At 36.7% G+C, this 13272-nt stretch overlaps 1 protein-coding gene across 3 annotated transcripts in view; it reads left to right on the top strand.

Moving 5' to 3' along the window:
• GLCE (glucuronic acid epimerase) overlaps positions 1-12966 on the top strand; it is a 111549-nt gene extending 98583 nt beyond the window's left edge. For all 3 annotated transcript variants that reach the window (XM_003818531.5, XM_024925721.4, XM_034939023.3), the window contains 2 exons: positions 1852-2094; positions 8977-12966. In XM_003818531.5, the coding sequence (XP_003818579.3) occupies positions 1852-2094; positions 8977-10001 (1268 nt within the window). In that variant the 3' untranslated portion in view covers positions 10002-12966. The remainder of the gene's footprint in view (positions 1-1851; positions 2095-8976) is intronic.
• Positions 12967-13272: the final 306 nt, after the last annotated feature.

A 13272-nucleotide genomic window follows, 5' to 3' on the forward strand; every position in this document is an offset into this window, starting at 1 on the left:
ATTTGTGTGAACTTATGTAGTAAGGGTAGCAGTACTCATATTTGTTAGGGCTATTTCTTCAATCTGGTTGTCTTTTCATTTTACATATGATTTGTTGGTTTTAGAAGTTTTTAGTTCCATTTATTAAACTTATGGGGTTTTTTGGATCTTTGTACCTCTTCTTTTTATGCTTAGAAAGGCACTTGCCACACCACATTATGATCCGCTTTTCACTTTTAGTTTCTCTGATAGTTTTATGGTTTCATTTTTTTATGTTTAACTTTTTTAGTTCTGCTAAATTGATTTATATTTTGGCAAATGGTACAAGGTCACAGCCTAATTTTAAACCTTTTTCCCCAATATGTATTGAATCATCTCTTTTCCCACTGAGTTTGATGGAATATTCGTCATTATACTAAATTCTTAGGAGTACTAGAATGTGTTTCTGGACTGCTACTTGGTTTCATTGATCAGTCCCAGTTCTTGTGCCAGTTGCACATTATTGTAGTCACCACTCATGTTTAATGAGGTTGTATAAACCACCTTTTATTAATTGATAATAATTCTATTTGAATTACAGAGGGGATCCCCCTCTTGGAGGAAAGGTACAAATGTTAAAAAGCTTATCTGTAGCCTACCTAATTCTGTAAACATTGTTTTGAATCTACAACAAAACACATAAAATTTTGTAGATTCCCAGTTTCTGCTGTGCTCATCAGATTCTTATTAATTTTAGAACTACAGATAGTAGTTTATCTCTCAATACATACGTGATTCAACCATACAACATTATGTAAATGTAGGATTTGTAGCTCCTAAGTAGTAAATTACTAAGAAAAACACTAATACCAAACATTTAAAAGTTGTACTTAGAACTTTACATAAGGTAATCCATTAATGAATTATTTCAAGAATCTGTGGTAAAATATACAAACTAAATTGATGTTTTAAAAAACACTTCTTAAGAATTACATTTTAACAGGAAAGATATGAAAAAGAATTTCAAGCTGTGTTTATATTTTAAATTGCCAAGTCACAACTGGCTTTTTTTTTTTTTTTTTTTGAGACAGAGTCTTGCTCCATCATCCAGGCTGGAGGGCAGTGGCGCCATCTCGGCTCACTGCAACCCCCGCCTCCTGGGTTCAAGTGATTCTCCTGTCTCAGCCTCCCAAATAGCTGGGATTACAGGTACCTGCCACCACCCCCAGCTAACTTTTTGTATGTTAGTAGAGACGGGGTTTCACCGTGTTGCCCAGGCTGGTCTCAAACTCCTGAGCTCAGGCAGTCCACCCACCTCGGCCTCCCAAAGTGCTAGGATTACAGGCATGAGCCACCGTGCCTGGCCACAACTGGCTTTTTAAGCAAATACATTAACCATCAGATGACATACCTAATTAGTAGACCACACTTTGACATTGGAGGGAAAGATGAGTATGTAGTAACTTGACTGTTAAGTATAAATGTTTAAGAAAATTTCAGGATTAATATTGAAAATAGAACTGTGGTGACATTAGCTATACGCATCTAAATTGTGCAGAATTTGAATGTAGGAAACAGGATTATGAAACATGACATCTGTAGCCATGAGCAAAAGTAACACACACAAAAAGCCAGTCCTTAAAAGGTAATTTATAGCGTTGCACTATTTGTTAACAAATAATGAATGAGAGTGAAAGAATACTTAATTTTTGTTTTTCACATCTGGTTAATTTGGTACTAGATCTGGTCATTATGAGAGCAGTATTATGAGGAAGCCCACAACTTCCTGATAACCCTGTAAGATCCCCCAGAAGTAAATCAGTGAGGAATGGTATTAGGAATAGGCTTGTGATGTCTGGATATGATTATTCATTTTGTTTCTCTATTTTATAGGTGTGCCATTATCTACACAATGGGGACCTCAAGGCTATTTCTATCCAATCCAGATTGCACAGTATGGATTAAGTCATTACAGCAAGAATCTAACTGAGAAACCTCCTCACATAGAGGTATATGAAACAGCAGAAGACAGAGACAAAAACAAGCCTAATGACTGGACTGTGCCAAAGGGCTGCTTTATGGCGAATGTGGCTGATAAGTCTAGATTCACCAATGTCAAACAGTTTATTGCACCAGGTAAGTTATGTATTATATGTGCCTGCGAATTTTATGTTGATTTATGGGACCCTGATAGTCCCTTAAAATTTTAATATGGTTTAAAAAAACACATAAGCAGACCCTTTATATTACATATATAAAGTAACAAATGGTGTCACCCCAATGAAATCTCTAAAAAAGATACAGCTAAAAAGTCAAGGTTATAAAAAGGAATATTTACTATGTAAAGAGCCAAGCCATAGATTGAATGGTAAGGTCCAGGTTACTGCACAATGTGTACCTGCCTCCAGGGGTCTATATCTGATAGGAATGAAGTTCCTCCATTTAATATTTCAGTACAGTATAGTTTAATTTTTAAACTTTTGCAGTAAATAGAATGGTTTTAAGGAGACAGCCATCTTTTCATTTGCCTATTTTTTGCCAATAGCTTTTAATTTTTTCAGGATAATAGAGCATTACCAAAGAGGCCTGTTTCCCATATTGGATTTTGTTAATGTAGTAGATTATCTCAAACTTCATGTAAAGTCATTTTCATTAATAAAATAATTAACAAAATCAAATTAACTTTATGCAACATTTCCCCTTTTACTAAGACAGTCTCATTAATTAGAATGTAATGCATTTTCCTGCACTAATCAATATCAATGAGAATTAATGAGTCCATTACTTAAGAAGACAATGAAATAATTTTAGTTAGCACCTCAGGTTTAATTCTCTATGGGGGAATGTTTTCAAGTACAGAACTTGTTCCCCCTCCCACCAATCTTGCAGTTGGTAAATAAAAAGAGAGGAAAGGTTATAAGACCTCTTCTGTATTCTCTCCTTGTTCTTCATAATTTACAGACCCTGAAAGCCACAATACAAACCCACTCATTCTAGATAGCCTTAAGTAATGAATTTATGAGTACTGAATGCAGTGCAAATAATAGATGACCTTTACTTTTTATTCTGTCACTAGAACTCCTTTTCTCCCATGGCATTCTGTGATATTCTGGTACACAGAGCATCTTTGCTTATTGTAAACAACAGGTTTGGCTGAGTGAGAAAGTACAACTAAATGTTTAAGAATATTTAGCTTGTGATACCTAAGAGGTTATTGCAACAGGAAATGATTAGACTATGCAAAAGAACTTTAGGGTGCACTCAAGAAACTTATTTTTGCACTAGTTAATAATGGTTGTCTGGATTAGGGTGGAATCAGCAGCCCTCACCTTGATCTCCTTGAGTGTTTGGAAGGTTTTCTAGGACAGTCTTTTGAACTCTGTCCTATTTAGAGCAACAGATTTCATTGTGCACTTTTGGGTGCTTTGAGTAATACAAAAGATAGGTCCCCACATCTTAAATGAGGGATCCTCACCTTAGCCCCTCATTCTGTAGCCAGTAGCTGGAGATAAAACTACTTCCTAAGATGGTTTTAAGCATATAGAGGAGAGAACTCTGTCTCTAACAGCCACTCTGCGAGTGGGACACAGCTGTTCTAAGTTGGAACTCCCTGTTGGTGGAAGCATGCTAGCTGGGAATGGAATTCTGTGTGTGCATGTACAGGTTGAGTATCCCTTATCTGAAATGCTTGTGACTAGAAGTGTTTCAGATTTTGGAATATTTACATATACATAAATATCCTGGGGATGGGACTCAAGTCTAAACACAAAATTCTTTTATATTTCATATGCTATACACATAGCCCGAGGGTAACTTATTATAATATTTTTAATAATATATGCGACCCATCATGAGGGAAGATCTGGAATTTTCCACTTGTGGCATCATGTTAGCACTCAAAAAGTTTTGGATTTTGGAGCATTTCAGATTTTGGATTTTTGAACTAAGGATGCTGCCTCTCCAGTTGCATACTATAAGAGTATGAGAGAAGGTGAGTTGGAGTTACATGGGAGTTATTGCTCAGAACAGAGCAGGAGAAGGGAATCAAAGAGGTGAGACTATTTTATTGAAGCATAGGTATGAGAAATGAGGCTTTTTAGAGGATATAGACCTCATGGGAGATAAATTCAGAGAATCACCATTAAGAGGAAATTGGAACTTGTACATAAAAGCATAGGCTCAAGTGAGGTGAGACCCTGGAGGACCACAAGCTGAATGCTGTTGGCCTTTTTTTTTTTTCTTTCTTGGCCTTCGATTTTTTTTTTCTGAAAGGGGATAAAATCAAATATGAGTGAAGAGGCATATAATATGGGTCTGCAGCTATTTTTGTTGTTTTGTTGAATAATGTTTTATTCCTTTTTCTAATTTTAAAATTGAATGAATTGAAACTTTAGGCCTGTCCTACTCTATTAAATTAAATTAGCTTTCCCTTTCCCCAAGCACTCTTTTCATTTGATTTCCATGACCTCACTTTCTCCTATTTCTGTAGCCATTCTTTCTCAGGCTTCTTGGGAGCTTCTCTTCTTCTGCCTGATTCTTCTTTCTCTTGGTGTTTCTTAAGATTTTGAGTAGGGCCTCTTCTCATGCTGCATAGTAAATCTGTTGATTAAACGAATTGATTGATCAACAGTTTTTGTTGGATGTGAAACATTGATTTAAAGGCTCTTTTTTCCCCAGCTTTATTGAGGTATAACTGGCAAACGTATACAATGTGATGCTTTGATATACATATATGTTGTGAAATGACTGCCATAATTAAATTAGTTAACACATCCATCACCTCATAGTTACCTTTCTTTGTATGGTGTTGGTGGTGGTGAGAACATTTAAGAGATATTTTAGCACATTTCAGGCATACAATACAGTATTATAAGCTGTAGTCACCATGCTGTACATCAGACCCCTAGAACTTATCTTATATCTGAAGTTTGTACCCTTTGATCAACATCTCCCCATTTTTCCCACCCCCCCAGCCCGACAACCACCATTCTACTGTTTCTGTGAGTTCAGTTGTTTGGGGGTCCACATATAAGTGAGATCATACAGTATCTTTCTCTGACTTGTCACACGTAGCATAATTCCTTCAAGGTTCGTCTATGTTGTCACAAACGGCAGGATTTCCTTCTTTGTTATGGCTAATATTCTATTCTATAGGTATGTGTGTGTGTATACACACATGTGTGCGCACGTGCACACACACACACACATATTTACACCATATTTTCTTTATCTATACTAGACACTTAGGTTGCTCCCATGCCTTGGCTATTGTGAATAATGCTGCAAAGAACATGGGAGTGCAGGTATCTTTTTGAGGTTATTGATTTCATTTCCTTGGGTTGTATACCAGGAAGTGGGATTGCTGGATCATATGGTAGTTCTATTTTTAATTTTTTGAGGAACCTCCATACTGTTTCCTAATGACTATGCCAATTTACATTCCCACCCAAAGTGCGCAAGGGTTCCCCTTTCTCCATATCCTCACCAGTACTTCTTATCTCTTCCCTTTTTTATGATAGTCATCCCAACAGGTGTAAGGTGATGATATATCATTGTGGTTTTGCTTTGCATTTATTTCCCTCGTGATTAATGATGTTGAGCACCTTTTTATATACCTTTTGGCCACTCGTGTCTTCTTTGAAAAAGTGTCTATTCAGATCATTTGCTTATTTTTTAATCAGATTTTTTTTTGCTATTTGTATAAGTTCCTGATAGATTTTGGATATTAACCTCTTATCAGATATATGTTTGTACATATTCTCTCCTATTCTATAGGTTGCTTTTCATTTTGTTGATTGTTTCCCTTGCTGTGCAAAAGCTTTTTAGTTTGATGTAGTCCCACTTGTTTGTCTGTGCCCCTTTTGCTTGTACATTTGATGTCAAATCTAAACAATCATTGCTAAGACCAATGTCAAAAGTATTCTTAAATGTTGATCATCCTTTATTGCCTAAAGTGCATATATATGTGTCACATATACCAAAAATAAACAGTTATAGTAACTACTGGGAATAACTGGTTAGGAGAGGATGGGTCATGGCTTTCAAACAATAAAAAAAAAAAAAAAACTTTCCATTAGATTTGAAGGAGGAATCTTCAGATAGCCTAGTACCTCCAGTAGAGCTCAGAATCTTACCTGGTACATTGCCAAACTGGTTGCCACCATCCCATTTGCTCCCATTCAGGTCCTCGTGAATGATGCCAGGAGGTTATTTAACGTCCTCTGTATATCTATAAAATGGGAATTAAATGATTTGTAAGATTGTTGTGAAGATTATAATTGTTGGTTGGTTAATTTAAATTGAGGATTGTGACTTCTGTCACTTCTCCTAGATGACTCAGGAACGCCCTCTGCTGGTGTTAAGGTCTTAGGAAAATTGATACATTGGCTTTTTAAAAGGTTACATGCCTTGACATCGTTCATTACTGAGTTCTTTGGACTGGTTTGTCATATGAAGATATAAGGTGACGCATTAAACCATGTCATTTCATTAAATTTGTGTAAATAAAATTGTAATTCTGGGAGGAAATGGGTACTCTTCCAGCTTCCGAAATTCTGGGAGGAAATGGGTACTTTTCCAGCTTCCTCACACTTGGACTTCTAAAGATGGGTCATTGTTATCCAGTTTGGCCAGAATAGATGTCATAGTTAATAATCCCATCTGATGAGAATGAAAAAATAAGCACTCAAGATAGTCTGCTCTACTGAATATAATTTAATCTTGAGTGGTTCATAAGTCAGTTCAGAATCCTGCAGTGTTTCAGGAATGTTGTCCTGAACTTCAGATCCCATTTTACTATAGATGCAGAAAAATGCTAGTTAAGAGAGAGAGTACATGTTGACATTTTGCCAGATGAAATGGATTTTTTACTGTATTAGAAGTTTACTTCTGCAATCAGTTTTTCTATTAAGTTACTCAGAGCATTGTTTGATGCATAAGTCTATGAGGATGTTCTCATTCTTGATACAACTTTCAGAATTGTCTGTTCCATCCAATGAAGTAATTAAGAGCCTTGGGACAAATATAACCATCCTGCTTGAGTCCAGTGTTGCAAGAGTTAAATGATCAACTCAGCATACTGACACCCTCCAAGTATACACCATCATCAGTTCACATTCCTTTTTCCCTTTCTTTTTTTTTTTTTTTAAGAGACAGAGTCTCATTCTGTCACCCAGAACAAGAGTGGTGTGATCATAGCTTACTTCAGCCTTAAACTCCTGGGCTCAAGCAGTCCTCCCACCTTGGCCTCCCAAGTACCTAGGACTACACATGCCACTGCACTTGGCTATTGTATTATATTTTTTGTAGAGTTAGGGTCTCGCTTTCTTGCCCAGACTGGTCTCAAGCTTCTCGCTTCAAGCAGTCCTCCTGCCTTGGCCCCCCAAACTGCTGAGTGTGACCAGTTGTGCCTGGCCCAGTTCACATTTCTGATCTTTGCTCCTGGTGACACACTAAAGATTTTTTCAAGGATTCTGCAAAGCATAGATCTGCTTCTATGGCTGCATCTAAGAGAACCTTTCTATTGAATATTCTCATAAGAATACCATCTCCAATATCATTTGTCTTTTTCACAGTCTGAACCTGAGTCCGGGAAACCTGGATTCTAGTCCCTGCTCTACCACTAATTAGCTTTTGGCATTGGGCAAACCATTTAACCTTGCAAAGCCTACATATCTTCACCTCTAAAATGGAGATGTAATATAATAATTCCTGCCCTACCAGCTTCAGAAGATTAAGTATCAAATGAGATAATACATGTGAATGCGTTTTGGACATTTAAGCTGTGAAAAGATCAAGATATGAAGATTTCCCTTTAATATTTTTAAATTTGTACTACGTATATTTTTGTTGTTCTTATTCTTGCTGCTGCTACTGCTATTTTAATATGCTCAGTTTCTTGGTAGATCTAGATGAGCAGTATTCAAAATGTCATCTTTCTGGGAATTAGCCATCATTAATACTATAAATATTCAAGAGAAATTTTCTCTTTAATAATTTGTCAAATAAAACAGCTTTAACTTTTTGACCTCTGAAGCCAGTGGCTTCGGAATAATAACCATCATTTATTATTATATTCCACTCCATTGTCTTTCTTAAAATCCTCACAATTACCCTGCAAAGTAATATTATCTCTATTTAACATGTGAAGAAACTGAGGCTCAAAGAGGTGCATCTTGCCAGACTTCTCAAAGCTAGTGGTTGAACAAAAATTCAAATCTGAGGTTTTTAAACTCCAAAGCCTGAGCTTTACCCTGTCACTCCACCATTCTCTCACTTTTTGTTGTACACATGAGCCCATTGCTTAATTTCCAGAAATTTTATTAGCACTTCTAGCAAGTATGTGAAAACAAATCTATCATTTTCAAAATCAAATTAATAATGTGTTGTGGAGTGAGACCAGGCAACCTGGGTTCAAGTCTTGTACCTTGGGCAAGTTACTTCCTTGTGTCTCAGTTCCTCATCCATAAAGTAATAGTAATAGCACCTACCCTTGTAATTGTTCAGGGGATTAAATGAATAAATAGGTGTAAAGCCCTTAGAACATAGTAAGTACATATTAAATGTTAAATAGTTTAAAATTCATGTATAACCATTTTTTCTAGCCTCTTTCTTGCAATATTATGTGCTGAGCCAGCTTTTGGCTTTTTTTTTTTTTCTGTTTGCAGAATGGGTATACTAGAATAGTCATTGATTACTGATCAGCTAGTACTAGATTTAGGAAAGGCAGTTTTGATCAGCAATACCTTAGCCATTTGCTCTCAATCCTCTGCTAGAACCTAGACAGGGCAAAAGGTAAGAGCTTTGGCCTGATGCTCACAAGCCATCATGAACTCACCAATTCTGTCATTTGTTTTTGTTTAATTTAATAAAAAATAAAATTACAAATGATCTGATACTAAAAATATGTAAGTGTTAATTTTGTGCGGTCAGGGTTTTCAAGGATGAATTGCAATTCAATTTCAAATACAAAAGTGCTTTTATTCTAACCAGTCTTTGTTGGTATATTCTCCCCTACAGAAACCAGTGAAGGTGTATCCTTGCAACTGGGAAACACAAAAGATTTTATTATTTCATTTGACCTCAAGTTCTTGACAAATGGAAGTGTGTCCGTGGTTCTAGAGACCACAGAAAAGAATCAGCTCTTCACTATACATTATGTCTCAAATGCTCAGCTAATTGCTTTTAAAGAAAGAGATATATACTACGGCATTGGGCCCAGAACTTCATGGAGCACAGTTACCAGGGACCTGGTCACTGACCTCAGGAAAGGAGTGGGTCTTTCAAACACAAAAGCTGTCAAGCCAACCAAAATAATGCCCAAGAAGGTGGTTAGGTTGATTGCAAAAGGTAAGGGATTCCTCGACAACATTACCATCTCTACCACAGCCCACATGGCTGCATTTTTTGCTGCTAGTGATTGGCTAGTAAGGAACCAGGATGAGAAAGGTGGCTGGCCAATTATGGTGACCCGTAAGTTAGGGGAAGGGTTCAAGTCTTTAGAGCCAGGATGGTATTCTGCCATGGCCCAAGGGCAAGCCATTTCTACATTAGTCAGGGCCTATCTGTTAACAAAAGACCATATATTCCTCAATTCAGCTTTAAGGGCAACAGCCCCTTATAAGTTTCTATCTGAGCAGCATGGAGTTAAAGCTGTGTTTATGAATAAACATGACTGGTATGAAGAATATCCAACCACACCTAGCTCTTTTGTTTTAAATGGCTTTATGTATTCTTTAATTGGGCTGTATGACTTAAAAGAAACTGCAGGGGAAAAACTCGGAAAAGAAGCAAGGTCCTTGTATGAGCGTGGCATGGAATCTCTTAAAGCCATGCTGCCCTTGTATGACACTGGCTCAGGAACCATCTATGACCTCCGTCACTTCATGCTTGGCATCGCTCCTAACCTGGCTCGCTGGGACTATCATACCACCCACATCAATCAGTTGCAGCTACTCAGTACCATTGATGAGTCCCCAATCTTCAAAGAATTTGTCAAGAGGTGGAAAAGCTACCTTAAAGGCAGCAGGGCAAAGCACAACTAGAGCTCACAACCAAAATTGCACTTCAGCCTCTGCTGTACACAGAAACTACAGGCTCTGTCTCAGGAGAGCATAGGCACATTTTAAAAGGTTATGTACTAGGTTTTTGTGGATTCTATCAAAGTGATAAGTGATCCTTAAAACCAGCCTTCTAAAATAATTGCATTCCATGGGTTGGGTATTTAGAAATGTAGGTGGCATTTAGAACACAATGTTTAATCAATGGGCTGAACAAAGATGCTTCACTTTGCCTTGCCCATCACCCTATACAGTTTCGCAGATAGTCTAGTCACTCTATGTGAGAAAGATAATGGTAAGTAGTTGCTACTGGCCAACTGTCTAGCACTTACCTGAAAACTTAGTATGGAGCTCTTTTAAAATGTGATTATTTATATTTATGTTGAAAGCGGACTTTAAAAAAAATAATGTGCTGTAATACAGTAAATATGTACTTGTAGCCTGGATAGCAGACTGTGTTCAACTTTTTAAAAAGATGTTTCCTTTCTATAGATTAATTTCTTGGGAGCAAATGAGTATTTGTTGCATTTGTTCAATTTGTTGTATATGGTGAATATTTAATTATGGTTTTCTTGAAACGTGTAAATTAAAAACACAATCAGTGTTCAGGCTTCACAGTTATATAATGTAAGCACAACTAAAATGAAACTTGTTGACTGCACAAGAAATTACAAAAATGTTTCTGTTTTGAAACTTGATCTACAATCAGTAAAAGTTTGATAATCAGTATATCCCTCCCCAACCCCCATTGTGACAGTTTCTTTTTGTCACTGTCTAGAATTTTGTATTTTATTTCAGACTATACCTTGGAGTTTTGTATATTTTGAGAGAGATATTTTTGGGACATTATTTTGGAAACTTATTACAAATCTAAATTTGGAAAGGAGCTAGTAGCTTTAAGGCCACCACCATATTTTACTTTTTTAGGATTTTTCCCCCTTTAAATAAAAATATTAGATCAAATACTATATGCAAGAATCATAGCAAAGTTTTTTTTTCCTACCAGGATCATTCTTGATCATCAGCTTCCCAAACTAGTAAGTCTGTGCATCATTGGGTGTTTTTCTTAATTTAATTTTAAATTATTCCAGCTATTAGATAGAAGGGATGTTACTGCACTTATGTGTAATGAGATCTTTATTTAGGTATACATATCCTCCTATACCGCACATAAATAGATTTCAGAGCCCCCATACAATGGGCAGTGTCTGCTATAGGGCTTCAGGCATTAAATAAAACCGAGGGTTGTTGATTTTGCTGTGACAGTACACTAAATCAATACTATATCTTATACAGTTTGAAAATATGATACCCTACACTTTCAGGGGACCGAGTCTGACAAACACAATACATTTATCTGTGACCTATATCAAGTACACATTTAGGAGCCAGGTAGGTTACCTGCTTACACACTATATTTTAATTGAATTCAAACTATCAAGCACTACTTAGAAACTGGAAAACATATATATGTTAGCATCAAAGGGGGCAGAAGCAAAGAAGATACAGATCTGCACTGAAGACATTAGACTGGCCATAGAAAAGTAAGCTTGAACTCCCAATTGATGTGACCACACTTTTCTTAATTTTGCTCACAGTAAAAACACTTTTTTGAGTTATCAGGCTTACCCCTAGCTTTTGACCTCTGCATTTCATATATGTTAGATGTCTCAGCAAGAATATCTGGTCTCCCCTAATTTTTATTCCCAGTGCCGATGTTCAAAATAAACTTTCTCCAGTCTGGGAACCTTTTTTACTTCCCCGTATTTGTTATTATTTAGAATGGTTCATACGTCTGCTTTGTTTGCATACTGGTCTTCAGATTATGAGACTCGATGATAACAGTATGGTACTGCTTCTGTGACAAATATCGTGCCTTAACAATGTGGCTGTCCTTTTCCACTGAAGAAGGAAAGACTTTTTGATCTAGAAATAGCGTTGTGATTTCCTTGCTGTTGGTTTTACACTGCCTTCCACATTGCAACAGCAAGTTGATTTCTTGTGATCCCAGAATTTTCTAAGAGGATGAGTTGAATCTATAGCAGCATTGTCAGTACAGACCAGTGGTTCTCAAACTTTAAAATGCCTCAGCATCACTTGGGAGCTTATTGAAATGCAGAACCCAGAGTCAGTAAATCTGCCTGTGAAGTATGATAGTCTGCATTTGTAATGAGCATTCAAGTGATTCTGATGCAGGTGAGCTGGGGGCATACAGGGAGGAACACTGCCCTGGACTATCCATTGCATTTTTGCCTCTAAACAACTACAGAATTTTCTAGGGTTTTAAATTATGTAAAATGTTTACTTATTCTGAGCTTAGAGAGAATGCGGAGGGTATTTTTAAATTTTATTGTTTTATTTCTTTAAGTTTTTCTTTGCTTTAAGATTATAGGTATTAGGTTTGTTTTTGTTTTTCCACTTATCTTGAGTTCATTTTGATGTTAAATCTATTGCTACTTCAGTTGTAAAACCAGCCAAAAGTTTCTGGATGAAGGTCAAGTTTGACCTTTTAGGAGTTATTGTACATAAAGGCTTCATCCACGAACCATCCAGCGCACAGAAGCAAGTGCAAAAATGACACAAGCACAACTCTCCAGACGTGGCTCCTTCTCCTTTCTCAGTGCAGACTCTCACTGAAAGCTGCTATTTTCATCCTCCTTGTGGTTGCTTTTCTTGTTTCTCTTCCATTGTACATGTGGGTTATATACCATATGTTAAATATGCAATAAAGTGTTTACAGGATGCCCTTCTGAAGGGTAGTCCTTTGTAAAGCTGTACAGACTTTGCAGTTTAAGCACAATGTGCACATGTTAGTTTTATATACAGCAAAACTTGATTTTTTGCAGATGGAAAGGTATTTTGTTTCTATACAAAGTAAATGGATTGTTTGTGCTTAATGTAAAGCCGCTTTATAAAACTGTAAAATAAAGTTTTTTTCTTAAAAAGAATATACCTGGATATTTCTCTTTCTTCTCAAATTATTCTAAGGTTATTTGAGCCCAGCAAGCAGATTTCTGACCATTTCCTGTTCAACCCGTGACCAGAAGTCAGGCAACAAATGTTGTTCATCAAAGGCATACCAAGCCCTGTCAGACAATGTGTGGGAACAAAGAGTATGCATGGGCTTTAATCCTAAGGACCCTTAGTCTTCAAGGGGGCGCACAATGTATACTAAAAACTCGAAGAAAAATAAAATGCTAAATTGTGTACTCAGGGAAGGTGTTAGGGAAGAGACAGAGCCTAAGCTGGTGTTCCA

The sequence above is a fragment of the Pan paniscus genome, chromosome 16, assembly GCF_029289425.2.
Source record: "Pan paniscus chromosome 16, NHGRI_mPanPan1-v2.0_pri, whole genome shotgun sequence".
In the NCBI taxonomy this organism is placed as follows: Eukaryota; Metazoa; Chordata; class Mammalia; order Primates; family Hominidae; genus Pan; species Pan paniscus.